General features: G+C 42.5%; 1 protein-coding gene across 8 annotated transcripts in view; it reads right to left on the reverse strand.

The window, feature by feature from the left end:
* Positions 1-254: 254 nt before the first annotated feature.
* The window catches only part of SETBP1 (SET binding protein 1), a 363,049-nt gene continuing 349,399 nt past the window's right edge, over positions 255-13,904 (reverse strand). For all 8 annotated transcript variants that reach the window (XM_032311272.1, XM_032311273.1, XM_032311278.1 and 5 more), the window contains one exon: positions 255-5,620. In XM_032311272.1, the coding sequence (XP_032167163.1) occupies positions 4,998-5,620 (623 nt within the window). In that variant the 3' untranslated portion in view covers positions 255-4,997. The remainder of the gene's footprint in view (positions 5,621-13,904) is intronic.

A 13,904-nucleotide genomic window follows, 5' to 3' on the forward strand; every position in this document is an offset into this window, starting at 1 on the left:
CAGTAACCCAGTAAATCAGTCTCAAATCCTGCGCCAAACGTTCTTCCCAGATTCAGACAAAAGGCATAAGTTTGGTTAGAATTTTCTCAATGATTCTCTGTCCAGTTTGTGTGAGCAAAGACCCCCCAAATACTATTAAACTCCTTAGTGATGGGAACCAGATGGAAAATAAAACAAAAGAATTCACAACTCATGTTAGACTGAATTGAATGTCTTTAATTTCACACAATGAATAACATATGAATAGGATTAACTTTTTTTTTTTAATAGTTAAGTGCTCTATACTGTGCTAACCTGATCTGGTAGCGAAAAAGACTGAGCTTTCTTTTAGAAAAAATGTTTAAAACCCAACATCTAAGACCATGGAGGAGCATGACAGTAAAGCATGCCAGATGTATCTACGCCTCAAATAACAGCAAGTCCGTGTTCATTTTAAATGTACAAAAATGCTTTATGAATAAAAACTGTTACAAAAAGAACATTTCAAACAATGTACAATTTTCTTGCCTCTATATTCAATAAAATACAAATACATTTTTTGTTCTAAAATATGTTTACATACAATCAAAGTAGAACATGCAAATTACACTTTAAAAAAGGCTTTTAAAAACCACTTATGAATACAAACTAAAAATTAGCCAGCACGACTTATAAGACAATCTTGTGCCCCATTTTTTTCTTTTGAAATATATATATACATATTTAACACATCATGTGCATTTATTATTATTTAAGAAATAGATTTTTTAAAAAAGGAAGAAAAGAAAGACACCAACCTAGGTTGGAACTGCCCTTCAGTGTTGACCGGTGGCAGCTCTTCTCAATCCTTCCCCCCTGTAGTGTTTATTATACCTGGGGAAGTGGTAATCGATATCCAGGAAGTTTCTTCCTTGGTTGATATGTGCTTCTAAGACTGTTCCCCAAATGACCGAGTCCCACGGGAGGGAAGACTCATCAGTGGGGCAAACTCTCCAAGAAACAAGAGGCAGAGGGAGCCTTGTATTGTGGAAAGAAACTTTAAAAAAACACCAAGAAAATGCTACGGTATATTACAGTTTGAGTTTCTAGGCACTGTGATGACATTATCTGTAAGCTCTGGCATTTGGACCATTGTGATACTAGAGGGTAGTGTTGAGAATAATGTCTATATTTATCTACTCTTACATGATGAAAAGGACTGAAAGTCCCGCAATGTAACACTTAAATGGCTTCTGAGGCATTTCGGCTTCTGCCACCCCGTCTCTCTCCATGCTACAGTTGGCATTTAAAGGCTTTGGAAATATATGTATAGACTTCAGACAGTTCCCAGGTAAATCTTCCTAGTGGTAGGGGAAAAATATTCTCCAAAAACTCATTGTCTGAATATCGTTGGGTCATAAGCTGTAGGAGTGGGATTTTTCTCCAAAAGTACTAAACCCAAATCCTTTATGATCTGCATGTAGTACATCACCTGATACTATAATTCTGTCACCACTTGCTTATCATATTTATAGAGCCAGCAATGTGCAGAGCACAAATTCCGGCTGCCATGGAACATGGCCTCCCACTCCGGACAGTAGCCAAGTTAACATGCTAATCCTCTGTCAGCCCTTAGTCACCTACTCTGGGCTGTCAGTGGTTGTTGAGTCCCGGTCCTGCCAAGTCACAACCCAGCCCCTGACATGCTCTCCTTTCTTTTGACCTATCTTCCCTGGGTTGTAGCCAGAGCCATGCTATTTGAGGAAGTCAGACTTCTGGATCTTTCATCTGAGATGAGGGGTTGAAAAGCAAGTGGCTCCTCAGCCACTAAGGAGGGTAGATCAGAAGACCCATCATCACCTAGAAGGAGGCTTTTGCATCTCAGTTTATCCTCTGCTCACCCCTAATCAGACTCTCTATAAGTGGGTTCACGCTTGCTTGCTGAAGGAAAGGATTCCAGAAAAACAAAACAAAACAAGAGATTTCTAATGAAATAATTTGTGGAGGTGTTTATGGAGTCCTATACATCCCAAAGGACATCTTCCCTAAATAAAAATGCAGCCCCAGAAGGCAGTGTTGACTGGCTAGAGATGCCTCGGTCCAGGTCAAGATTGCTGGGGCTCTCATCCTGGGTCTGCAGCAAATGAGAGGTGAAACTAGACTGGCCCAGTGTTGAGCCTGGACAGGAGAGGCGAGGCTAATGGGAAGGTGTTAGAGAATAAGGAGAAGGTTGTACCAGTGAGAGGAGTTAAGTTAATGGAAGGTAGAAGAAAAAGGGAAAGGTCACGTGACACGGAAGGGGCGCTGGGCAGGGGAGAGAGGAGGTTGCCAGGTGCTGGGACTTGCTTCCACCTTCCATGGGTTTATTCAGCCTGTCCCACCCTGGCTCCTCTGCAGTTTTCTAATCTATTTTTAGGGTCCTAAGTATGGAGGATTTGTATTTAAGTCACATGACAACTGTAGAACTGAGTTTATGTATAAGTGAGAAGCCTGCTGTATCCCTCCAGGAATGCCTTACCTTGGTCTGGAAATTCTAATGCTTCCTTAACTTTTCTGAAATTCCTCTCCAACTAGAGGTTAATGTCAATTAGGGGTGGGGGTCCTTCTTTAAGAAGTTTAGAGAGGGGCCAGCCCATTCTCGTCTGCAGGAAGGTTTAGTCTGCTCACAGTCTTGGTGGGGGAAATGCCTGGAAGAAGGGTAAAAGCAAGAATGAAGGAAATGATTTTTCAAAGCCTGACAGGAGAGAAATCCCTTTATGGTTTAATTGGAATGAAAATGGTTGCTCTTTCATGGCAACGGTGGGGTGAGCGGGGCTAATTTAAATCTTCCTCTCCGGTGACTTTAGAACCACTCAGACATGGCTTAGGAATGACAAATTGAAAGTGGCTGGTTTGATTTTGCTGTTCAACTTGTGTGAAATGCCAAAGGTCCACCTAGGTCACAAACGGAGTATCTATGATATAAGCTTTAAAGTACAGGAGAATGCATCCCTTTAAACTTACATATTACTAGGATTAAATGTGACTGACCTAGTGGGGAGCAAATGATGTTAAGTCCAAGGTGACGGGGCAGAATAGGATGGCTCTGTGGGTAATTTCAACCAATTGTTGGTGCCATGACAGAGCAGTGATGTTCGCAAGCATATAAACTTGGGATTTTTTAAAATTTACTCCCATAGATATCCCATCCCTTATTCTCCTGTGTTCCCAACAAAAATCCATCTCTCTCTAAGGAAACAGTGTTGTGTTTTGAAGTGATAATACAATTTCCAGCCAGTCCCAAGTTCCTGTAAAGAATCTTAATTTGGAGGTAAACCAGATATTCTAATTCCCATTAGAAAATTGAATTCTGTCTCTCAGTGTCTCTCTTTTTATAATCTACCATGCCAGGTGTTTGATGTCTTGGGGAAGGTAAGGGGAGGAGGAAGGGAGGAAATCGAAAATACTTATTTGAAATTTCCACATCTGACTTTTAGAAAACATCTACGGCGATGGAATAACTTCATATTCATTCTGAGTCTTCTTAACATGTTTCACTTGAGCTGTGGAAATGGGTGTTAGAGATGGAATATCTGTCCACGCTAAACCGATGGCTAGAGTACAACTTGGATGAGAAATGTACAGTTGAAATTGACCATTTAAAAGACGATTTGTCACACACAGTTTGCATCCATGCAGACTGATAGATTTATAATTACATTATGTACAAAAATGTTTTAGTTTATTAAGGCAACCACAATTTGGATACTTTGTCCAAGGTGGCTTGATACAATTGGAGTGGTGATACCCTTTGAGCATTTTCTTTTCTTTCTTTCTTTTTTTTCCAGATAAGAACACTTACTCCCATTTGCTTTTAAGAAATAATTACCAAGAGATAATGGACTTATTCTATTGTCTTGTTGTTTCCTTTTTTCAATGACTTACGATAGTTACTTGTATGAAAATTCACATACCAAGGCATTGCTAGACATTTGTCTTTCTGGTGGGTCTGGGGTTTCAATTTTTGGTGATTTGTCAGTTATTCCATTTGCTGTGGGTTATTAAAACCATTTTATTCTGCCTATTCTCTGCTGATATGTTTTAAGTATAAAAATAACCTGGTTGACACCCCGGCCAACATATCCTCGGCTGCTCTAAATCACTTATTAAAAAGGCTCTATCAATACTGAGTATCTCTGTCTCACAATGATTGGGATTCAAAGCCAAGTTCCTTGGGACAGCATGCCAAGGGTGAACATTACAACACACATAAAGTTTACATTATTTAGGTGTGTACCAAGGAAAAGAAGGCAACAAGTAAGTTAATGAAAAGGTATATGGAAATACAACGGGCAAAGGAAAACTAGGAACCGACTACGCTAAGTATCAGTGTGTGGTACAGAGGAGGCATACAGAAGGATCTGGATCCACGTCTAAGGTTGCCTATCACTAGCATTCCACCTTCTGATGACGAATCCATCTGGGAAACTGTATGGTTAACGGAAAGATTCAGGTCACCTGAAGATGATGTTGGTGCCCCGAAGCCTAGCCGAGCTTGGAAAAACCAAAATAAAAGTAAAAACCAATTAAATGGAAATGGGTTACAACAAAGCCAGTCGAGAAATTTGCAGCTTTTCTCCCCTTGGAATGTTTCCTAATTGAGGGTGCTTCCCTTTCAATTTTCCTGGCCAGCAAATGCAATGGAATCAGAGACGCACCTTGGATGCAGGAGGTCGGGTGGCTGTCGGAGAGCACCACCGGCTTTCTGCTCCTCCATGGGTCTTCTGCTCGCCTGCAAAGGATCTAGCCATACTGAAGTGCCGCGTGGTTTGCAACTGCTGTAAAGCACAGACAAGCTTCTTTTGAAGGCGTCCCCCTGCTTTGCTTTCCCAAGAGCTACTGATGGCTCCACCCCGTCATCGGGCGCGATTCTGCCTGCCCAGCTTCTGGAGAGAAGGGCATCGGTGTCCCTGCAGCGTGGGATTCTGCCCCCACCCCGGCTCACTGCACTTCCAATGTGTCAGTTCCCCCAGCCCCAGGTTCAGACGCCCAGACCAACCCTAGGGAAGGCCATCACTCTCACTCCCTCGGGACTTCCTCTGCCTTTTGGCCTTCACCTCCTCTTCCTGGGGCAGGGGCTGCTGCGGGGGCGGCTGCTGCAGGGGCTGAGCAGGAGGCTGAGGTTTGTGTTTCCTCTTCCCTCCTCCTCGCGGGGTCTTAGGCAGGGGTGGGGGAGGCGGGGGCGGCGGCGGAGGCGGGGGCGGGAGGGGCGGCGGGGGCGGCGGGGGCAGGGGCGGCGCCTCCCGGGCCATGTGGATGACCGCCTCGATGGTGGCCATGATGGTGTCTTGAGTGGCCGCTGGCTCCAAGACGAGCGGGCTGAGGCTCGGCTTCTGCCCCCTCTTGCTGGGAAGGTCGATGCATTTTTCCAGCACCGGCATTTGGTCTCTGGAGTCCTCATCGAACTGCGTGGGCTGCTTTCGCGGACGCCCTCTCCTCTTCTTGACGAAGTTGTTGCCTGTCTTTGATTGTCTCTGCAGCCGCTTGGCCTTTAGGATCTTGTTCACGTGGTCCAGGTTCTTCTTGGTGGACAGGATCTTGGAGTAGTTGCACATCTTGCGCACCTCGCACTGGATGGCCTCGATCTCCCGCCGCTTGAATCGCTTCTTCAGGGAGGAGCTGGCTGCAGGAGGGGAAGAGAGAAGGTTGAGCACCAGAGGCAAGCCGCCCGAAACCCAGCCTGTGTAGGGACGACTGGCACTGTACTTGGCCGTGACGACCCTGGAAAAGCAATGCTATGGATGTGACCCGGTATCTCTTCTTCCTTTCTCTTTATGGAAACTGAAAATAATAAAAATAGTAAGTATCTTCTGTGTACACGGCGTTCCTTCTATACCATTTCCATCTTCACAACAATTCTGTGAAATACCCTTGTTGCTGTTTTTGAGACTTAGAAACTGAAGCTCACACCTTGTAGGAAACTCTGCCCTGGCGGTCAAGGTCAGACTTGGTGTTCCCATGACCTTTCCCTATTAAAACTTTTTTTTTTTTTTTTTTAAATTCAGCCCTGTGACATTTGATCTGACCGAATTTAGGATTAGGTTATGCTTTCTTTTTTTGTAGATGCTGGATGCAAAAAATGACAAATAGTCCTTTATAAAAAGCAATCTGGATCATTCATTCCTACTACCAATCTCACAAAAGACACACCTTGACCTTGACACACCTTGTACAGGAACCCCCTTACCTCTAATCCTCCTCTACTGACAGAAAGGGGGATTATTTTCCAGGACACTCTACCTGAGATGACACCATTTCTCTAACTTTTGCCCCCAGTGTTCTGGATTTGTCAAGCTGCCTGAAGTGTCCCACTGACTGAACGACTAACCAATTCATCCTCTGGAAACCTTGAGGGAAATCAGCCAGATGTTTCTGAGTCATTCACACTCCCCATACTGGGCTGTCGGTCGTCTGCAAAGAGTTCTTTTCATGTCCTGCTGGCCAGATGCACCTGTACTCTTGGAGTCAAACTTCTAGTCTCCAGAAGTCTGGTATTGCCACCACTAACCAGCCTTCGGAACCCCTTCCCCTGCAAGTTCAGACACTGTGAAGTGTGAATGGCTTCAAGACGTAGCGGACCTTTCCTCCTTTAGGTCATTCTTTCTCCCTGTGCTGTTCCTGAGCATGCATGCACACGCATGTACAACCATGTGTGTGCCCACGCGCATGTGCGCACACTCACACATACTCTGCTGCTCCATCTCCACACTGGCCCCGCCCCTTTATGAACCCAAGAGGTGTGTGTCCTCACTTAGTTTTTTTGCTGCTGTGATACACCCTAAATGCTCAACCCCAAGAACGCCCATGGAGAAGATGCCAACCCTTACTAAACATTACTGGGACCGAAAGGAAATGTGTTTATTCTGGCATCATGGTTTGCTGTGTTATTCCAGGTTTTTTTCAACCAGTAGAGAGGCGGAGTAAAATTATCTTAAGGGAAATGAGGAATAAAAAATGCTGAAAACATGGATACCACTCTCGCTTATTCTGGGGCACTCCCACTTTATTCCTTTCCCTGCTTCATTCCCTTTCTCTCTCATGCTGTGCCTGACACAGAACTCCAAGAGGGGATCATTTGAAGTTATTTACGCCACTGGCTTTATGGAGTGGGAAGCTCTAAGTCCCACAGGACAGGTCAAAATGTTACTGCTTTCGGCCCAAGGTCGTTGTAAGACTTACTGAGCAATGAATAACTACTGAACAATCTTTAAAATAAGTTATAAAGATCAAAATAGAACAAAGCCAGAGTGAGCTTCTGAGTATAAAAATAAATTGTTTGTAGTTGGTGTTGTGAAAGGAAAAAGGTTGCTCAATTTTAGGTTCTCGGATGTGGAGGCAAATTTTTGTCCATCTTTATGTCCCTCACACAGCGTGGCATGGTGCCTTGCCCATGGGCGTCATTTAAAAATTGTCTTCGGACTGATGAACCACACTAATCATTGCTGCCTTGGAATCACAGGCTTCTCTAGAAGAGATCTAGTTTGGATTCTAAAGCAACCACTGCAAACAGAGCGATAGAAAGAGCTTGCAAGCCTCCAGGTCCCAGCCAGGCAATCTACCTTCTCCGCCCAGTTGGGGAGTAACTGAGAATGAGTCGGAGGTTCTCCACACACCTCACGCATTCTTCCCATTACAGATGGCATCTGCAATTTACCTTTTTATCAGTTTATCTCATCTTTGGGGAAGAAAGCGCTATGGAATATATCATATAGCATACAGGTAAAAAGTAAAACATTTTTAGGCAATTACCTGGCAATATTCCAGCTGAATAAACCTGGAAAACTCTATGAGCTGCGGGTCACTGGGGATCAACACAAGCACTGGCTTGTCTCTTGCTGTGTTTTCTTTTTAGCATGAAGTGCCAAAAACAAACAAACAAAACCTAGTAGATAATACCGTATTCAGTAATTTATTCTGTGCTGTATATATTTTATTAAGCCCTTGCATTGAAAAGTGATTATGAAATCAGTTGATTCTGAGTAGTGTAAACGTACCAAACAGTACTAAAAATATCATTAGCAACTCCTTTGCACCCACCATTCACATTGAACAAATGTTAACTTTCACCATATATGCATTATTTTTTTAAGGAAAGAAAATACAGCTTTAGCTCAATCAGTGCTCCTTTCTCCTTTCCTTCCCCTCCTCTTCCCTTCCCACGCTTGTATTTATACTTTCACTGCATATGCATGAACCCATATTAGGAAAAATGACCAGGCTGAAACTACCTAACCCTGGTGATGCTGTAAGGAAGTGGGACCCTTGCACACTGTTGGTGGGAGTGGAAACTCAGATCATCATATCAGAGAGCAGCTGGGCAGTGACCACTAGCACCGAAGATGGGCATGCTTAATGCCCCAGAGATTGTGTTCAGGCTGCCTCCTTTACTCATTTGTAGCAGGAGGCTGAGGATGTATAACGATGTTCCTTGAAGCTCAGAAGACTGAAAACAATCTAAATGTTAAAGGTGTAATTAATCAGTTGTGATACAGTCAAACAACAGAATATTATACATCTGTCAAAAGGAAAAAGCTACACATAATATATTAGTGTGGTTAAATCTAAAAAAAAAGTTGGATAACAAAAGTGAATAAAAGTACTTGTAAATATACTATTTATAAAATTATAAAAACACACAGATCCCTTGAATTTTTATTTCATTTTCAATGTCCAGGTGCAGAGGTTTAAAGTAAATACAATGCAGAAGCTCAATTTTGAGTTAAAGGCTAGCTGGCTGAGATTTCATTCTCCAAAGCTACCCCGTGGCTCTTTAGTAAGCCTCTGGTGGAGTGCTGTCTAGTACAAGTTTCTGCAGTCGTGGCAATATTCTATATCTGTGCTGTCCTATTTGGTAGCCCCTAACCACATGTGGCTACTAAGCCCCTGAAATGTGGCTGATGTGACAGAGAAACTGCATTTTTAATTTAACTTGTATCTAAATAGCTCCACGTGGCTAGTGGTTACCATACGGGCAGCTCAGCTCTTGTCCCCACACCACGAAATAAGGAGGTACACTGGGTTCATTCAAGAAAACACAGACTGCGGGAAATTCTGGGCACACCACCTGGGGGATTTAACAAATAAAATGCAAGGAAAGAAAGGCAGGGAAGGGGGTGAAACTGTACATTAAAAGAGACTTAAGAGGGCGCCTGGGTGGCTCAGTGGGTTAAGCCGCTGCCTTCGGCTCAGGTCATGATCCCAGAGTCCTGGGATTGAGTCCCGCATCGGGCTCTCTGCTCAGCAGGGAGCCTGCTTCCCTCTCTCTCTCTCTGCCTGCCTCTCTACTTGTAATCTCTGTCTGTCAAATAAACAAATAAAAAAAAAAAATTTAAAAAAAAAAAAAAGAGACTTAAGAGATAAAAGGACCACATTTTGCTTCCAGTTTAAACAAACTGTCAAAAGAGATCATATTTCATGAGTTCATGGAATTCTGAATACTGTCTGGGCATTTCATGATATTATTTAACCACTGTTTATTTTCTTAGGTGTTTGGTAATTGCGTTATGATAATTTTTTAAGGTACTCATCTTTTAGGAATATTTGCTGAACTATTTATAGGTACAGTCACACGGTATCATCTGGGATCAGCTTCGGAATAACAAGGAAGGGAAGGGAGGAGGTGAGGAGAAGTATTGACGAAGTAAGATTGACTCTGAAGTGATATTGAGCCTAAGTGATGGGCACACAGAGGTTTATTATGCTATTCTGCCTACTTTGGTATATACTCGATAATTCCATAATACGTAGTTAAAAACCTATACATGGTAAGTGCCAATAAAATATCTTTCTTATAATCTTGGGACAGTAGAGTGCAGGGGCTCTATTTAACCTAAATAATTTTTGAAGGGTAAGGAATGTCCTCAGTGAAAGGCATACATCATCTCCCTAGAAAATTCCTACTGGTAGCCCTCCTGGCTTAATGGGATGGGAGAAGGAATGAGTGCTCTGGGTTTTACGCTGTGATGAAATGAATAAACATATCAGGACCCAGTTTCCATGATGCCATCAGATGTGAAGACTTAATACCTCTTTCTTTTTGACATTAGAAGCATTGGAGGAAGGGGTTCATATTTACTGGACATCTGAATATTATTTTGTCCTTGCATGCACAACCCAAATATTTCCATTGGGGTTTGTTCCCCCTGCGTGTGAACCACAGCAGAGTGCAGGGCGGCGGGAAGGACTCTTCAGGGGCAGCTGGAAATCCTGAACAAGGACGAACCTTTTAGCCCCTCTGGATCTCTCTTTCTTCATCTATTGCATTGGACAGTTAGACAGATGCTCTCAAAATTCCCTTCTAGATTTAATGATTGCTGTTATTCATTCCTATTCTCATTATCCATTGCCTTTCCAAATGTGAGGTGGCTTTCTACAACATTTACTCCCTCTAATGATTTTGAAATCCTAGTGGTGGGGGGGTGGGGCAGGGACTTTGGACTTGGCAGGGTTTGATATTCACAAATCTTTCTCCTTATTGCTTATGATTTCATTGTCCCTCTAAATGTTTTCAGATTTTTCTCTCTTCAAATTGTTTCATTATTAGACAGTAATTTCTGGGCTCTTACAGCAAAGATTGATTCCATATTTGCTCTCCTTCTTATAATGGATCCATATCTCGACTGTTCTTTGTTAGTTTTAAAAAATAATTATGAGTGGCCAAGGCACAATGAAAATTCATGTCTTCATAACTCTGCAAAGCAAATCATCTTCTAGACCTTTCTCTGTCTTTAAAATTGTCATGCAAATGGTTGACTTGGTTTTGGGCCCAGATCTGGCTTTTCTATCTTTCTGCTCCCATTATCGGAGGATTGGCTCATCGGCATTGTGGATTTTGTCACATCTTTTATGATAATCAGAGACTGGACTTAGCCCTGTGTTTTGTGCTCTGACTTTGCAGATGGAGGACAGGGACCGTGAGCAAGATAAAAGCTCACAAGGCTTCATTACACAGAAGGTTGCCCCCAGATAGATGCTACTGGTTTGGAGACTACTTTGTCCACATGCAAGACACACCCTAGTTTAGGAAGTTCTGGGTGCATCAGGGGGAGTAAATTCATCTCTAGATTCATTAGGATGTTTCTTGCTGTTTAAATATCCCTATGGGGAGGTGGGGTAATCGTTGGGACTGTTGTGCTGCCTGGAGTTGCCTTCCAGGGTGGAAAGGACTGGAACATCATCTCCCTCAGTCCAGGCAGGGAGCTGCGGTGCGAACTGCATTGTATGGTGATTCACCTTAAGGTCCTTCCAAGGACGAAAGCCCTCTCTTTTCCTTAACACTCCCAGAGTCCCCAGCACAGGCTTTTTCACACAGTCCTCCACGATCTGCTATACACTACGTGCTCAGCAAATACAAGCTCAAGGGAATTCACGCATTTAATGTTCTCCCATGAAATCGCGCATTTTGGAGGGAACTTTGTACTTAACTCAGTAATGATCTCTTGTTTTCCTAATGCTGCCTTTTATTTTTTAATGGGATGTATGAAGCAACTTGCCTTGGCATGCGCACGTTATTCCTTTTTCCTTAGAATTTAAATTAACCTTCTACGATCCGATCCTGGCCTTAAAGCCTCTTTTTTAAAAGAAGATGGCAAGTTGCCTCTGCTGCCAAGGCGTCTGCAAGGCCGGCACATCTGAGTTGCTCTTGGTCACCAGCAGAGTGCTATAGTACCGCTTTCCAATTTCAAAGCTGTAATTTAGAATTAAGGGTTAGCAGATGTGGGAGATTCGTCTCGATAGAAAGGTGCTTCCATTCTGTTTTTAAAGGCATCTTAATACAGTCTGGGGTTTCTCTGGAAACATGACTGACTTGTTCAAAGCACAGTCCCTGCTTGATTCTCTGAGGACAGCTTCCTAATAAACTCAGGGGTTTGTTGTGAGGTAACTTCCTGTCTGGGCTGCAATGGCTTGGGGGACCCCGGTTTGGTTGTGCTTATTTCACATTCTCCTAGGGACAAGCGATAGCTGGTGGCGAAGTGGGCCTTTTGGGTGATGGCGAAAGGAAGTGTAGGGTGTTGCCTTTTACATGGGGAGCTCGGAAGAGGCAAGGACCACCAGGGTGCCCCCCTCACCCCCAGATTCTCTGGGAGGCAGTACGGGCACGAGGGATCTAGGAACTAGCCTCACAGTCCACAGCCTCTGTGCCTTTCCAGCTCTGAGCACCTCTTCCTTTAGCTACTTCCTTAGTGTGCTGCACATTCCCCACGGAGGAGACTCTACCAGGCCACGAGAAAAATATAGGAATAGTTTTATTTATATTATTTATATTTTATCTAAAAAATAAGAACTAAGCATCCTAATGCATAATATTTGGAGCAACTGTGATGGCCTTACGTGAGCTATAAATGAGATGATGTATCACCCGTCAGAGCTGGGCAGAAGGGACCCATGAGAAGGAGAGGCCACATTCATTCAAAGGGTCGACAGGCATTCCATCGGTTTATTACTTTTGGGGTGTTGTCACGTCCTATATTCAAAATGCTACAGTAGGTCAGCCCTCCTGGTTCATTTTAGAAAATCAAGGTCTTTGAAAAGAAAAAAACAAAAACAAAATCTTTGAAATAAGATCAGGAATATCCATGAAGTAAGTTATATGCCATGCAGAGTTTTACTGATTTCCCTTAGCAAACTGTATAAGAATTGCCATTTTCAGAGATGAATTTTGGCAATTTCTGGTATAAAAAGACAACGGTTCTAAATGTTCTCACCTTTTCTGAGCTGTCAATGGGCTGTCAGTAAAAAACACAAACAGAAACTTAATGTCTCGTTAGGGTAAAATGGGCAAGAACGTAACTGCTTTTCCGAAGAATCTCAATACTTGAGACAGCATTTTTGAAAGCTGATTGAAAATGTTTCCACTGTTTGGCAATTTTGTTGCTGAAACGATATATCGTAACCTATAAAATCCCTAAAATCTGCAAATTAAGAAATCTCGTAAACAGTTAACTTTCAAATGAAGAGTTTCTGAGATCTGAACTCATTAAAAAATGCAATGCCTTTTGATATGCCAGACCATCTGATTGTTAAGGAAGCTGGTTAGCCAAATTTCAACAACAACCTTTGCTTAATTGATGTAGGAGATTAAAAAAAAAAAAGTATCCCGATTTAAGCTAAATGATGTACTTTCTCCTTTTGGATGTATGTTTATGTGAGATATCCTTTTAACCTACAACATTTACTAACAAATATTGAAACAAACAGACTTTGGAATTAGAGCTTATATTGCTTTATCCTAAGTATTTAAAAAAAAAACCCAAGGTTTTCAAAAAGTATTCAAACTCATTAAATTGGCCCTCCTGAAATATTATTAGAAATATGAAAAGGAGTGTAAAATTTTGATGACAGTGAAAATATTTTTGTTTCATGAATAATACAAAATGAAATGAATTTTAAAATCATTTTAACAATATGATTTCAGAGGTATCTCAACCTTTTAAAGTTTATATTTTCAAAGATGAGCGCATACATTCTGAATACGTATTTACATGGGGGAACTGTTCAAAATGATGTTACTGATATCGCCACATGATCAAATACTGGGGCTGCTTTGAAGCTGTCCTTTCTCTTTCTAAACTCCTGAAGCGTTTGTTCACTCAGTATTTAATTCTGGAGGATCTTAACTTTCTATGAGTGTGCGGCATAGGAAGCCTTCAAGCTTCTTGAAGACAGGCGCTGTGTGCTCTTCATTCTCTAACGGAGAGCACAGTGCCTTTCTCACAGCGGATGCTTGCTTCAGATATCTTGCCGGATTATTTCACATCGTAAGTTCCTGGAGACCAAAGCCTGGATATCATTAATCTTTATATTCCCTAGAGCTGCTTTAATTGAATCCCATGTAATTCTGTGGCCATCGGAAGAGCGTCCCCTCCGTGGAGAGCTTCTACAATGAGACTTGAGGCCGACCTCCCCAT

The sequence above is a fragment of the Mustela erminea genome, chromosome 13 (assembly GCF_009829155.1).
Source record: "Mustela erminea isolate mMusErm1 chromosome 13, mMusErm1.Pri, whole genome shotgun sequence".
Taxonomy (NCBI): domain Eukaryota; kingdom Metazoa; phylum Chordata; class Mammalia; order Carnivora; family Mustelidae; genus Mustela; species Mustela erminea.